The 14960-nt window shown below is 46.7% G+C and overlaps 3 protein-coding genes across 4 annotated transcripts in view; 1 reads left to right on the forward strand and 2 right to left on the reverse strand.

Annotated features, from left to right (window-relative positions):
• Positions 1–332: 332 nt before the first annotated feature.
• Positions 333–5872, reverse strand: rnpepl1 (arginyl aminopeptidase like 1). The gene is made up of 11 exons (XM_062385814.1): positions 4594–5872; positions 3109–3249; positions 2865–3016; positions 2659–2775; positions 2295–2530; positions 2084–2197; positions 1901–2013; positions 1712–1814; positions 1412–1639; positions 1124–1266; positions 333–1050 (listed from the first exon to the last, which is right to left on the reverse strand). The coding sequence occupies exons 1-11, from the start codon at positions 5080–5082 to the stop codon at positions 772–774; spliced, it is 2115 nt and encodes a 704-aa protein (XP_062241798.1). The 5' UTR covers positions 5083–5872; the 3' UTR covers positions 333–771.
• Positions 5873–7606: 1734 nt separating this feature from the next.
• Positions 7607–11081, reverse strand: rpl35a (ribosomal protein L35a). The gene is made up of 5 exons (XM_062385846.1): positions 10980–11081; positions 10280–10316; positions 9413–9565; positions 8588–8732; positions 7607–7688 (listed from the first exon to the last, which is right to left on the reverse strand). Exons 2-5 carry the CDS (start codon positions 10288–10290, stop codon positions 7665–7667), a joined length of 333 nt encoding a protein of 110 aa, XP_062241830.1. The 5' UTR covers positions 10291–10316; positions 10980–11081; the 3' UTR covers positions 7607–7664.
• Positions 11082–11967: 886 nt separating this feature from the next.
• The window catches only part of masp1 (MBL associated serine protease 1), an 11832-nt gene continuing 8839 nt past the window's right edge, over positions 11968–14960 (forward strand). For both annotated transcript variants that reach the window (XM_062385809.1, XM_062385810.1), the window contains exons 1-2: positions 11968–12088; positions 12363–12582. In XM_062385809.1, coding sequence (XP_062241793.1) covers positions 12084–12088; positions 12363–12582 — 225 coding nt within the window. In that variant the 5' untranslated portion in view covers positions 11968–12083. The remainder of the gene's footprint in view (positions 12089–12362; positions 12583–14960) is intronic.

A 14960-nucleotide genomic window follows, 5' to 3' on the forward strand; every position in this document is an offset into this window, starting at 1 on the left:
GAAGTACTGTCCGTGTCCGTCAAAACGGAAAAGCCTACATTGGCCTTTAGAATCAGTGAGAAAGTCCGGAGTGACTGTTTACGTTGAGGCCCCCTACTGGCCCCTTCAAGTCATCACGGATAGTAGAACTAAATTTACACAATATATGGGCCCTTTATACTTTTATTATAAAATAAAACATTAGACAAGATGAGTTAAAAATATTAAAAAGACAATTTATTAAATTAATCATTTTAACATTTACTTTTATTCTGTTTCGTAATCAATAACATTGATCACTTCTATTTGAATAAGCTGAAAACCCTTACTTTTTAAATAAAGTAGAAACCATGTTATTGTTTCAAGTGTTTTTTTATTTAATTTAAAATCAAACGATGAATCATGAGACGTTTCTGCTTCAGTGTAGAAAGTGAAGTATTGATCAGTGATTTGAAATGTCTCGTTTCTTCTCACAGTGAATCTGAGGTCGCTGGTGATTGGACGGCTGCAGTGACCACAGCCTTAAGGCCGCTCAGGTGATGCCACCCAATGACTCCTCCCCCTGAATCCATTCAAGGTTTAAAGGTCACGCTGAGGCCACATCGGTTTGAACAAGAAAATCGGGCCATGACCTCTGACCCCTCAAACACCCACACATTCAGACCAGGGACTGAACTTCCTGTCGTGATGTCAGTGTTTCAACTTTCAGTGTCTGTAGCACTCCGCTGTTGTCACAGCAACATCTTACATCATTTGTCGGACCATAGCCAGAATTCTATCCCATGACTGTCGTCATGCCGACACATTGACGTCCCTCAGAGCGATGGCGGCCGTCGTCCCGGCGGAAGCCGCGGAGGCAGTGGGATGCGGCGGCTGCGTGGCGGGGGATGGAACCGGGAGAGACGAGCTGTTCTGATTGGCTGAGCTGGTTCCGAACAGAATCTGCTGCAGCGTCCGGCGAAGGTTCGGGTGAAGACGCCGCTGGGTCTGGTAGAAGATCTCCACGGCAACGCACTTCAACACCCCCGCAACCAGGTCCTCGTACAGCGGCACGGTGTACATCCTGGACGTCTGCCGACATGATGGACAGCTGTCAGTATTAGTGTGTGAGTAGTGTCAGTCGGGAACATTGTCGTGTTCTCACGTGTTTGTGCAGGAAGGCTCGGACTCGTGGGACGTCGGGATCGAACGTGTTCCTCACGACCATCTGAAGCCACCGAATCTGAACCTCAGCGTTCAAACCGTCAAACAGAGACGAGTAACAACTAGACAGACTCAGCATCACATCTGAGGAGACAAAGACACAGAGAGACAAAGAGTCACACAGAGCCAGAGAGACAAAGAGTCCTGACTCATCAGCTCGGGATCAATTAACAAAGTGTCACTGGGACGTGATGATGTCACAGCAGGAAGTGGAGGCACGCAGTGTTACCGTGTGGCAGCGGCGAGTGGTCCAACATGCGGTCGAGGAACAGGACTATCTGAAAGGTGCTCCAGGCTGAGAGGTCAAAGGTCGTCAGGGCACCACGGTCGGGGGCGACGCTTCTTGTCCACAGGTCACACAGATCCTGGACGGGCCGGATCAGAGCGCCCCCTGCTGACAGGTCAGGTTCATACAGAGGAGGTCCACAGCCGTTCAGCCAGCGCTCAAACTCCAGGCCTGAGGGGGGGGGGGGTGTTAGGGTTTCATTTCTGTTTTTTGGGAAAAAATTTGTCACCGCCCACTTCTCACCCTCTCTGTGGGCGGCGTCCTGCAGCTCAGGGAAATAACACAGGAAGTAGTCGATAAGGTCGTCAGCCACAACGCTTTTAAACTGGAACTGAGAGATGAAGTCCTGAGAACACACAACACACGGTGACCTCTGACCTCAGTGTGTGTGTCTGTGTGTGTGTGTGTGTGTGTGTGTGTGTGTGTGCTGACCCTGAGGAAGCGGTCGAAGCCCCGGACGTCTCCACTGAGCTGCGACAGATAGGACACGAAGCAGAAACCTTTCTCGTACGTGAACAGATTCATCAGAGAGCTCGGATTCACACCTGGAGGAGGGAGGAGCTAGACATCACATCTGTGTGTTTCTGTGTGTCTGTGTGTGTCTGTGTGTGTTACCTGGCTCAAACTTGATCTGCAGTTTGCTCACAGGGTTGTTGTCTCCAAGGAGACGCAACTGTCTGTGGAGGGCGTCCAATCGGACGACAGTTTCCAGACAGGTGAATGCCTCACCTGAAGTTGTCATAGCAACAGTTACACACTGGCACACTGCAGTACCAGTAGAAGTACTCCGGACGTGTTTCAGCAGTATTTTCAGCAGTACTCCTACCATACGCCTCGGTGGTGATCCTCCTCTGGGCGTAGGTGGCCAGCCCCTCGCTCAGCCACATCTCCTCCCACGTGGCGTTGGTCACGGCGTTCCCGAACCAGCCGTGTGCGATCTCGTGGATGACGTCGATGAGGAGGAACTCGCTGCTCTCCAGGATGGAGGCGATGATGAAGGTGAGACACGGGTTCTCCATGGCCACGATGGGGAAGGAGGGGGGGAGGAACACGATGTCACACCTGGGGGAGGGTGGGTGTGGTTTTACTCATGTTTTCTGTCCTTAAAGGGACAGTTCACCAGGCGTCTACTCACCACTACGCCGACTCATTCACCATTAACCCCTGAAAGCCCTGAACCCTGGACTCACCTGCCCCACAGGTAGGGACCAAACAGCTCCTCGGCCACGCCCAGCCACCGCTCCACACTGCCCCCTAGCTTCTTGACCGCACAGGACAACAGACATGGCTCCGCCCACACCCGACTCCTACAGAAGTGGACAGAGGTCAAAGGTCATGAGTCATCCTATTACAGCCCTGAGTGTCAGAATCAGTTGACAATTTATTCTGAACCAACCTCGGGCCGACGTCCACGTGCTGCATCTCGCCCGCCACCAAGGCCACCAGGTAGGACGGAACCGGAGAGTCCATAGAGAACTGGAAGACCCGGTCCGGTTTGGAGTACGAACTCCGAGACGCACTCATCAGCACCGTGACGCCATCTGGAACCTGGAGACGAGCCGACGGCGAAGACAAGACATCAAGTCCAACGCTTAAGATACATGAGCCCAGCAGGTCAGGGGTCAAAGTTCAGGACTCACCCTGATGGAAGCCGTGTACGTGCTTTTAACGGCGGGCGTGTCGAAGCAGGGGAAGAAGGAGCGGTTACACACTGAGTGACCCTGAGTGAAGACGAGAGGACGAGACCGACCACAGGTCAGCTCCGAGTCCAACCACCAGATCTGAGAGAGACAGAGAGAGAGAGAGAGAGACAGTGAGACACGGAGAGAGAGAGAGAGAAAACCAGAGAGAGAGACAAGGAGAGAGAGAGACAAAGAGAGAGAGAGAAAACAATAGAGAAAGAGACAGAGAGAGAGAGAGAGACACGGAGCGAGAGAGACAGAGAGAACAAGAGAGAGAACGAGAGAACAAGAGAGAGAGAGAGTGAGACAGAGAAAAATAGAGAGAGACGGAGAGAGAGAACAAGAGAGAGAACGAGAGGAGAGAGAGACAGAGAGAGAAGGACAGAGAGAACAAGAGAGAGAGAGAGAACGAGAGAGAGAGACAGAGAGAACAAGAGAAAGAGGGAGAGAGAGTGAGAGAGAGAGAGAAAAAGAGACAGAGAGAACAAGAGAAAAAGGGAGAGAGAGAGAGACAGAGAGAACAAGAGAAAGAGAGAGATAGGGAGAGAGAGAAAGAGAGAGAGAGAGAGAGAGAGTGAGTGAGACAGAGAAAAATAGAGAGAGAGAGACGGAGAGAGAGAACAAGAGAGAGAACGAGAGGAGAGAGAGACAGAGAGAGGACAGAGAGACAGAGAGAACAAGAGAGAGAGAGAGAACGAGAGAGAGAGACAGAGAGAACAAGAGAAAGAGGGAGAGAGAGAAAGAGGGAGAGAGAGAGAGAGAGAGAGAGAACGAGAGGAGAGAGAGAAGGACAGAGAGAGACAGAGAGAACAAGAGAGAGAGAACGAGAGAGAGAGACAGAGAGAACAAGAGAAAGAGGGAGAGAGAGAGAGAGAGAGAGAGAGAGAAAAAGAGACAGAGAGAACAAGAGAAAAAGGGAGAGAGAGAGAGAGAGACAGAGAGAACAAGAGAAAGAGAGAGATAGGGAGAGAGAGAAAGAGAGAGAGTGAGTGAGACAGAGAGAAAAATAGAGAGAGAGAGACGGAGAGAGAGAACAAGAGAGAGAACGAGAGGAGAGAGAGACAGAGAGAGGACAGAGAGACAGAGAGAACAAGAGAGAGAGAGAGAACGAGAGAGAGAGACAGAGAGAGGACAGAGAGACAGAGAGAACAAGAGAGAGAGAGAGAGAGAACGAGAGCGAGAGATAGAGAGAACAAGAGAAAGAGGGAGAGAGAGAGAGAGAGAGAGAGAGAAAAAGAGACAGAGAGAACAAGAGAAAAAGGGAGAGAGAGAGGGGTTCAGGCCATTATCATCAGAACCTTTTGAGCGGCCTGTTGATAAATGATCGCGGTGCTGAATCAATCAGCTGCGTCCATATTAGAGACGTGGTGGATCGGGGACAGAGATGGACAGTGTGTGGACAAAGCTGAAGGAAAGTCCACAGTGTTTAATGAGGTCTCTTACCGCCGGTCCGTCTGTGGTGCTGTAGCGGATCGTGATCTGGATCAGTCGCCCTGGTCTCACGGCGGCCGGCGGGAGGCTGATGTTGAGTGAAGATCCGTAGTCTGTGAAGGGATCGACCCGGTAGGTGAGGGACATGGGCTCCTCTTGTCCGGACCCCGGGGCCTTACAGTCGATAGAGTGGATTAACAGAGAGCAGTGGGAGTCCAGGACCAGGGTGTGGACCCCCGGATGGACTGGGATCAGATCCAGAACCAGCCAGCCGCTCATCTCCTTCACAGCAAAGTTAAGCCGCAGGTCCAGGTGGAAGTGTCGCAGCTGAAAGCACCTGAAGTTAGACGCTGAGGCCACGTCCACCAGGGGGCATCGCAGGGACTCTGGGCGCAGGCCTACCTGGGGCCGACCGGAGTCTCCGACAGGCCGGGCCCCAGAGACCGGCAGCGGTTTACGGCAGCAGCACAGTGAGGCGGGGGTATGGTGGAGCTCTGCCATCGTGAACCCGGGACTGAACCCGAATTAAACCTGGACTAAATTCATCAAGACCCAAAAAAACACCTCAAAGTTCCAGACCAGGTCCCGGTTCAAACCAGGTCCCGGTTCAAACCTGCGTCTGCACCCACTAACTAACCGACCAACTGGTTGTAAGATCCAGACCTGACTCTGGTTTAAAGTCCCTGTTCAACTCACAACTAGCGCTCACACGTTCACTCATGTTAACTAACCAGGTTGAAACTTAATTTAACACTGAATCTAATAAAACCGGATTATTAACAATCTGAGTTTAAACTTTATCTTAAATTTAAACATGAAGCGAACCCAAACTACATTTAAATCCGGATTTATGCCAAAAAGATTAAAATTGAACTTTAAACTGGAAATAAACCAGTTAACTCCAGTCTGACCCGGATAAACTAACCCAGTCTAACTCAACACGATACTAACTTGTCAAACTAGGCTAATTTAAACCAGTTAGCTGTAGCCTATTAGCAGCTTTGTCTTTAAACCACTTTACTCAGTTAAACTAACCTGGTTAGCTCAGCTGCTAATTAGCTCGGTGTCATTAGCATTAGCAGCAGAGGGAGGTTTAATGGTTTAAAAAAAGCGGCTCGTCCTAAGAATCCAGCCGGGCTCCCTGTTCCGGTCACTGAGTCCACATCCTCCCGGTGGGTTCGCTGCTCGCCGGGGGAGTGTGTCCGTGTGTGTGTGTGTGTGTGTGTGTGAGAGAGAGAGAGAGAGACAGAGAGAGAAGAGTGTGAGACACGGAGACACCGGAGGAGACAAACAGGAAGTAGGAGCAGGAGAAGTTTCTGAACAGAGGGGGCGCTGTGGAGCAGTAAGAACATCTCAGGGTCAAAGGTCAGCGCAGGGGGGCTTGGGTGAATCAAACCTGAACCATGCAAACTAAATGACTAACCCTAAACCTAACCTAGACCTAATCTTCCTCTAACCATAGCCCCCCCCCCCCCCCCTCCTTTCACCGCAAACATCTCAACAGGATGCTGGAAACTGGTCCAGGTCTTTGTTGCTCCAGACGTGTTGATTGTAAAATCAGGCTCCAGCAGGAAGTCGTTACAGAGCTTCAGCATCAAGCTCCTCTCCTGTGGAATCATCTCAGCTTCAGTTGTGGAGGCAGACTCCCTCTGGATGTGGAGGATTCAAACCTTCCTTCATGAAAAAGGTCTCAACACACGTTTCTGACCTGAGTTCCTCACCAGAGTCCTGCTGCTTCACCGTTCGTAGCCACATCGTGATTATGATTATTATTACATTATTATTATTACATTACATGTCATTTAGCTGACGCTTTTATCCAAAGCGACTTACATTTTTAGAACACTCATCATTTTTTATGAGGGGCCATCTAGGGGTTCAGTATCTTGCCAAGGACACTTAGGCATGCAGATGGGATAGAGTGGGATTCGAACCGGCAACCTTCTTGTTGCAGAGCACCCGCTCTATCCCCTAGGCCACGCTCTCCCCATGATCAACATGTCTCCTCACAGCTTCTACCATCACTGACAGCTACTCCACAGTTCATCTCCTCCATCTCTCAGACATTTAGTATAAATACAGTTGACCTAAAGGGTCAAGTGTGAGTTAACTTAGGGTTTACCATGCCCAGGGCCTTAACCTTATGGCTTCCTGAAGCCTGATGGTGTCTGAGCAGTTGGTGCTCTCCAGGGGTCTGAGCAAGAGAAGCCCGGAGGTCCCCCACCATCAGCTGATGGATAGCTTCTGTTCCCTTGTGGGAGGGGCTGTGTGTTACAAGAACACAACTCTGTTCTTCGCTCATTGTACTTTTCACACCAGTTGATGTGTACCTGGAGTCAATCGGCAGCTGTAGAATTCAACTTACAGAAAGAAAATTGTTTTAAACTTGTGCTCTATCACAGAAAGTTGCCAATACAGGACACAGCTTCCACTAGTCTGAGGACTCACGAGACATCAGGACAGTCGTCTTCACCTGCAGAGAAGTCGACTCAACCCTTACTCCCCATCAAACACTCTTAACTACTCTAACCCTCCACAATAAAAGCACATGGTATTAATTAACAGACAGGAAAAAGACACTGTCCTGGTCCACAGCTCTGTGGTGTATCATGGGAAGTAGAGTCCCTTAGTTCAGTCTGACAGGATCACAACCATGAGAAGTGCAAACCTGTCAGATTCATGTTCCTCATTAAAGAGGCCTTTTATTATTCTTTAAAGAACTGTTTTATTATTTTACTGATCTGATTGGTCAGACTTATTTACTTGAGTGACCCAGTAGTTACATGGATAACTACACTTCCCAGTGCTACCAGACTCATACACTATACTAGTCTGACAATCCAACAGGAAGTGTCCGCCTTCCCAGAATGCTGTGCTGTGAAATAAGTTTGTTCTTGATAAAAATACTGTTGAACCTGTGAAAAACAAATACGTACATTTACTCCAGTACTGAGTGACATCAGTGGCTTTTACACCTTCTGATTGGAGGAAATATTGAATGGATAAAGCAGAGACAAGACGCAGCTTCGACAGTTCTGATCATTTTATTGTTTCTGTACAAACAACATGTGACGTCGGCGTCTTCACACTCGAGAGGGATACAGCATCTGCAAGAGGGGAAGTCACATAGTCAGCCTTCACAATAAAAGCACAACTGTGATCTGAGAAGCAGAGTCTGGCTCAGACCTGGTTCTGTCTGATTTCAATGATCCACATGAGATAAGAAAATTCTGACTGTGCTTCACACCTCATGATGTTTTCTTGGAGAAATTGTTTAGAAAGTTTTTACTTTTGGACTTGCGGCCAGGTGTGAATGGACCCGGGTGTATTCCCCGGGCCTTCAGAGCATCACATTCATATCATCTCAATCATATTCTCCACTGACACCTTAACACCCTTTGAGTTTTAAATCAGAAACAGGTCAAGGTACAAGACTGAACCAAATTATCTTTAGAATGTAGAACTACAAATCCCATAATCCATGCAAATAGTCAGAACACTACAAGAATCGAATCTTGTTCTCCATTTTCCGTATTAATAAAAACTAGGAACACTAGGAACCTGATGTGACCGAACAATCACATCTGTCTTGATGTTCATAGTTGTGATAGTTAAGGCCGGGCGATAAAATGCTATAGATAATTAAGGTGATATAACTTTTCCTTGATAGATATTTAAGACATGTATATATGATGTATGATTTAACGTTGATGTCACTCCTCCCGTCCATGTTTTGATACAGAACATGAACAGTCAGGGATTATGAGCACTTCATCACGATAAGTCTTTTCCATATCGCCCGGCTCTAACCAGTTGGCACATCTCTGACATGCCAACCAGTCAGAGATGTTGCCTCTACACTGGACTGTGGGTAGTAGAACTTCTCCATGACAGTGTGAATATTAAATCGGTGTGTATTCATACATGTATTGATACTGTAACGTCTACAGGAGAATATAAAACCCACTATGAAGAGCTAAAGGGTGGAGCTTCACGGACGACTCACCACTCTGACTCTGTGTCCCATGGCTTTAGCCGGCAGGTTGCTGGAGAACTTGGCTCGGACCATCCCGCTGCTACCGTGAGCTCGGGTCACCTTCCCCCAGATAACTCTGGTCTTATTGGGTTTACCGCCAGGTGTCACTGTGTTCCTGAGGAAAACAAACATGGTGGCACACAAGTATTCTGAAGTCAGTACAAGTGGAGCCAGTTGGATGAAAACACTTAGTACAAGGAACATTAGCCACGAGTGGAGAGGTCACTCAGATCTGTGACCTGACGAAGGTAGTCCCTGTTGAACATGCATGTGTAGTGTTCTGTTCTCTTGTCATGTACTTCAGAATTATTCATATTAACCCAACCTGACTATTTCACTGTTAAACAACCGACCATCTTCACAACCGACCAGTTCACAACTTTTCAAAATAAAAGCTTTGTAGTTCAGCTCAGTATAAAACATGGCACCAAAATGAACATTGTAGTCAGATGAAGACAAACAGGAAGTCATTCTGTTAATGTTGCTGCCATGATGGAGATCAGCTCCTCTGTCTCAATCTGATGAAATAAAAAATTAGACCCAGTTATCAACCACTGCTGTAGTTTATGAGGACCTAGAAGAAGACATGTTTAACACTGTCCACAGACTAAAGACAAATTGCCTGCCCCCCCGACTGATACGGAGTGCTTGTTGACTGTTTATTCAAGTTTATTAATATTCCACTAATCACGTGTTTGAACCAAAGTGAAAACTAAACTTTGATTTATAATAAACATTATCACAACGTGTGAAGATCAGATAAAAGAGACTAACAGGCAAACAAGAGACGCTTACTTCTTGGCCTTGTAGACGTAGGCACAGCGTTTGCCCAGGTAGAAGTCGACCTCGTCTCTGGTGTAGCATCCCTCCACCTTCAGGAGTGCCGTGTGCTCGCGCTGGTTCCTCAGACCGCGCTTGTAGCCGGTGAAGATGGCCTTACTCCAGAGTCTGCAGACAGGAGGCAGTTAGACAACACGCCAACAGATGGAAACATGTCTGGGATTGTGAGTCTGCAGCAGGTGAAGCAAAGACCTGGTTCACAGCTGGTGCTAACATCCCATCACACCTTACTGCTTTTATTAAAGTGGTGAAATCTTAACCGCGTGCACACGGTAAAATCCTCTTTGTGATCATGAACAGAAATTCAGTTTACAATACGCGAAGACATAACTGTGGCACGTCCTCCGCTCGGCAGCGTGCAGGGGTCCAATCACAACCCGGCGTGATCTGAACAAACAGGACCGGTATCTTCAGCTGTGGAGGTCGGACAGGATCGTCGGTTTGACTTTTACAAAACTGGTGTGAGTCTGCTCAGCATCAGAAGACAATCATGGAAGGATTTATCCTAACAGAATGTCCCTGGAGCGGCCGGACCATGGACGGCACTGTGAGCGTCCTGAGCACATTTATACCAACGTTGTTATTGTAGCGACACAGTTCTGTTTACTTCCTGAGTTGACGGTTCAGAAACCCAGAACCTGATTTTTGGACCTTAAGTGCGTTTGCTTGTTGGGGAGACACTTATAAATATATGGATTGAACTCTGGATGTTGAGTCCAACATGTTCTTTCCTGTTACTAATGACCCCCCCCCCCCATTGTCCTGACGAGCTCACTGGGTCAGCAAGCAGCACTTAGTGAACGATGTAGGACACTGTCTCACCTTCCAGGCATCGTACGTCTGCTTCAGGTCAGTTCACCTGCGAGACAAAACAAACGTCACATCTGGATCACGTGTTCACACTGAAGCATTACATCTTCCCACTGTCACAGACACACGTGTCCAAGTTGTCGGGGACCCTGACAGCTACACAGAGGACAGGGACAACGAGGACACGGACAGAGACGCATGCGACGAGGACAGACAGATGAGGACGGACAACGAGGACAGGAACAGACACAGAAGGGACACAGAAGACACTGTCCACCCAGACATTTACAGCAACTCTGGCGTCAGGGATTCGGGGCTACAGCCCGGATCAGATAACCGATCCTGGGTCGGAGCCCCGCCGCCACCCAACAGTGCTAACAGTGACCGGAGGGACCCGGGACAGAGACCCTGGGAGGGCCGGGTTTAGACACCGGTGCTGCCTGACTCGGTTCCCGGGCTTCAGGCCACATTGACCGGGAGGTGGCGCGGAGTCTCCGCCGACTCCTCCGCTCCTCCGGCCGGACTGTGCTCCTCTCTGTTAGCCTGTTTGCGGCATCCAGCCCGCATCTCCGCCATCGCTCGCCCCACACCGACACGACGCGGCCGGGGAATGTAGCACCGCTCGTCCGCTCACCGGCGCCGAAACATCGGCCAAAAAGAACCGAGGATTTCACTGTAAATGAAGAGTTTGTCCGACATGTTTGAATCTTACCGTCACTGCGGGAAAGATGGCGGAAGGAAAGAACGGCCAAGAGGCATGCTGGGTAATAATGATCCTCAGAGGTGTCTGCGGAGCTGCCTGATCAAAACAAACCATTTATTTACTTTTTAAACCATTTACCTCGTGGGAAAAGTTTTAATTAACGAAGTTAACTGGTTTATTTTAACAAAAACCACCCAAGTAAAAAGTTATCTTATTATTTCATGTTCTCTTTATTTTTGAAACAAATGTAAATGCACAATAATCTAATGTTGTATTTAGTTTTAGCATTCATTTACATTTTATTATTATTATATTTAATATTTATCAATGATTCATTACTTTCTTCAGAAAATATTTATTTGTTTAAGTATCACTATTTTTTTGTGTTTTTAACTAAAGCATAGACTATATAAAAAAGAAAAAATGTCACAAACTCCAAAAAAAACCCACATCTGTGATGAAATGATTGAATATTATTGAGTTCAGTGTAAAGAGAGAAACTGAGGGAACATAAACAGGAAAATGTCATAGATGAAAATGAAATCTTTCTAGAATAATCATTTAATCATTTGTCTTTATTTGTGACAAAGATCTTTTAAAGTTCCTGTAAAACATTTCTACTTAGTTTCCATCGATGATCAAGATATTGAATCTGAACAGACCACTGCTGGACGAAACCGGTTTACAGGGTTGTTTACCCTGGTCACTAAACCCAGAACAGGGTAATCAAGTAACTGAACTTCAACTTCATGTTTCAAGGACATAAAAACCTGGATGAGCTGTAATTTTCTTTTATTAAACTCAGATAAAACAGAGGTTCTAATACTCAGAGCAACATTATCTAATGATGAAGCTGCTCTACATGACATGACCCTCATCTTGGATCTGGATTTTTCCTTTGATTCTCACTCAAAAAAATGATTATATAATAATAATAACAACAGCAATGATAAATAAATAAGTCATAATAATAATACACAGTTTGCTCCGCCCTCACGGACCTGACGCGATGACGTTGGCGGGTGTTCACATACGTCACACGCACTCAGCCTTGGAGCGGACGCTCCGGAGCTCCGTGCTCAGAGCGGAGCAGCTGCTACAGCGGGTCCGATCATGAGGTGAGTGAAGCGGTCAGGGTGAGACAGAGAGTCCGCTCTGCAGGTCCCCATCTTCATCTATTGATTGTTGATCAAAACCTCCTGTGAGACACTTATGATACAATCATGTTCAATAATGGTTTAAGATCATGTTAGATTAAAATATTTTATTTTATATTATTTCAATAATTTTACTAGTTCTTTTATTTTTATAACCTTTGTTAAATTGTCTGACATTCTAAAGTTGTTGTGATTTCACTGATGTCATCACTGACTCGTCTGTGTGACGTTGCAGGCGTCTTCTGTTCCTCAGCATCATGGCGTTGGCGCTCCCCGCTCAGGTGTCGCTCTTTGAAATGTACGGCAGCCTGCAGTCTCCAAACTTCCCCGAGCCATATCCCCGGCAGACGCAGCTGCGCTGGAACGTCAGCGTCCCCGACGGCTTCCAGGTCCAACTCTACTTCAGCCACTTTGACCTGGAGCCGTCCTACCTGTGTGAGTACGACTTTGTCAAGGTGAGACACTGGTGCATCATGGGAACTTTCTGTCTCCTGGTTTCCTCAGATGGAGCATCGTCAGTCGCCGTGGTTACAGCTGCATGAGTTGAATGCATGAATTACGTGTTCAACACCGAACTAACGTGTTCATCACCGAACTAACGTGTTCATCACCGAACTAACGTGTTCAACACCGAACTAACGTGTTCATCACCGAACTAACGTGTTCATCACCGAACTAACGTGTTCATCACCGAACTAACGTGTTCATCACGGAACTAACGTGTTCATCACCGAAACAACGTGTTCAACACTGAATTAACGTGTTCAACACCAAAATAACGTGTTCATCACCAAGATAACGTGTTCAACACCGAACTAACGTGTTCAACACAGAATTAACGTGTTCAACACCGAACTAACGTGTTCAACACCGAACTAACGTGTTCATCACGGAACTAACGTGTTCATCACGGAACTAACGTGTTCATCACCGAAACAACGTGTTCAACACCGAATTAACGTGTTCATCACCAAAATAACGTGTTCATCACCAAGATAACGTGTTCAACACCGAACTAACGTGTTCAACACAGAATTAACGTGTTCAACACAGAATTAACGTGTTCATCACCGAACTAACGTGTTCATCACCGAAACAACGTGTTCAACACTGAATTAACGTGTTCATCACCAAAATAACGTGTTCATCACCAAAATAATGTGTTCAACACCGAACTAACGTGTTCAACACTGAAACAACGTGTTCAACACCGAACTAACGTGTTCAACACAGAATTAACGTGTTCATCACCGAAACAACGTGTTCAACACCGAACTAACGTGTTCATCACCAAAATAATGTGTTCAACACCGAACTAACGTGTTCAACACCGAACTAACGTGTTCAACACCGAACAAACGTGTTCAACACCGAACAAACGTGTTCATCACCGAACTAACGTGTTCATCACCGAACTAACGTGTTCAACACCGAACTAACGTGTTCAACACCGAACTAACGTGTTCAACACCGAACTAACGTGTTCAACACCGAACTAACGTGTTCAACACCGAACTAACGTGTTCAACACCGAACTAACGTGTTCATCACCGAACTAACGTGTTCATCACCGAAACAACGTGTTCAACACCGAATTAACGTGTTCATCACCAAAATAACGTGTTCATCACCAAAATAACGTGTTCAACACCAAAATAACGTGTTCAACACAGAATTAACGTGTTCAACACCGAACTAACGTGTTCAACACCGAACTAACGTGTTCAGCACCAAACTAACGTGTTCATCACCGAAACAACGTGTTCAACGCCGAAACAACGTGTTCAACACCGAACTAACGTGTTCAACACAGAATTAACGTGTTCAACACAGAATTAACGTGTTCAACACCGAACTAACGTGTTCATCACCGAAACAACGTGTTCAACACCGAACTAACGTGTTCAACACCGAACTAACGTGTTCATCACAGAAATAACGTGTTCATCACCTTCAGGGCCTCAGAGTCAGTGAAACAGATCAACGTCAAATCAAGAGAAATTGATTTGTAGAAAATGTATCAGCTGATGTTTTACTTCCAGATCGTCGTCGTCTCATCAGTAAAGGGAAGAGTGACGAGACGTTTCTCTGAGGAAATCAGTTACACACAAACACACACACAGACACACACACAGACACACAGACACAGCGTGCAGTGTGGGAAGTCAGCCTCCTTTGTGTTCTGCAGCTGCTTGGCGGGTTGCTGCGACTCATCAACATCTGAGTGTGTGTGTGTGTGTGTGTGTGTGTTTGTTTGTTATCTCTGTGTGTGTGTCTGACCTGCTGTTCATTGACACTCAGTGTAAACTGAACTCTGGTGAATGGGAGATAAGACTGGAGCCTGAAGTGAATGTTAAAACACAGACTGTGTGTGTGTGTGTGTGTGTGTGTGTGTGTGTGTGTGTGTGTGTGTGTGTGTGTGTGTGTGTGTGTGTGTGTGTGTGTGTGTGTGTGTGTGTGTGTGTGTGTGTGTGTGTGTGTGTGTGTGTGTGTGTGTGTGTGTGTGTTTATAAAAGTATAGCACATCTACACTGACAGTGTTCCTCCTACCACGGTAACTGACTCAGTTTTGGACATGCCCACGGATCAGAAAGGCCTTGTCTCAAAATGTAACACCCTAATCTCCGGTCTTACACAATCCTCTCTTTATTATTCCACTTATTTGTTTATTTTATAAAAAAAAAGATATATGTAGGACCAGGGGTGGGAACAGGGTCTAAACAAAACAGATACAAATTAAAAATAGTCTTTAATGTTCATTGTATTTCGTTGTACCTGTTAAAGGAATAAATACTATTATCCCAAAACAATGCACCAAAACTAATTTTTCAAG

Source organism: Platichthys flesus, chromosome 4 (genome assembly GCF_949316205.1).
Source record: "Platichthys flesus chromosome 4, fPlaFle2.1, whole genome shotgun sequence".
In the NCBI taxonomy this organism is placed as follows: domain Eukaryota; kingdom Metazoa; phylum Chordata; class Actinopteri; order Pleuronectiformes; family Pleuronectidae; genus Platichthys; species Platichthys flesus.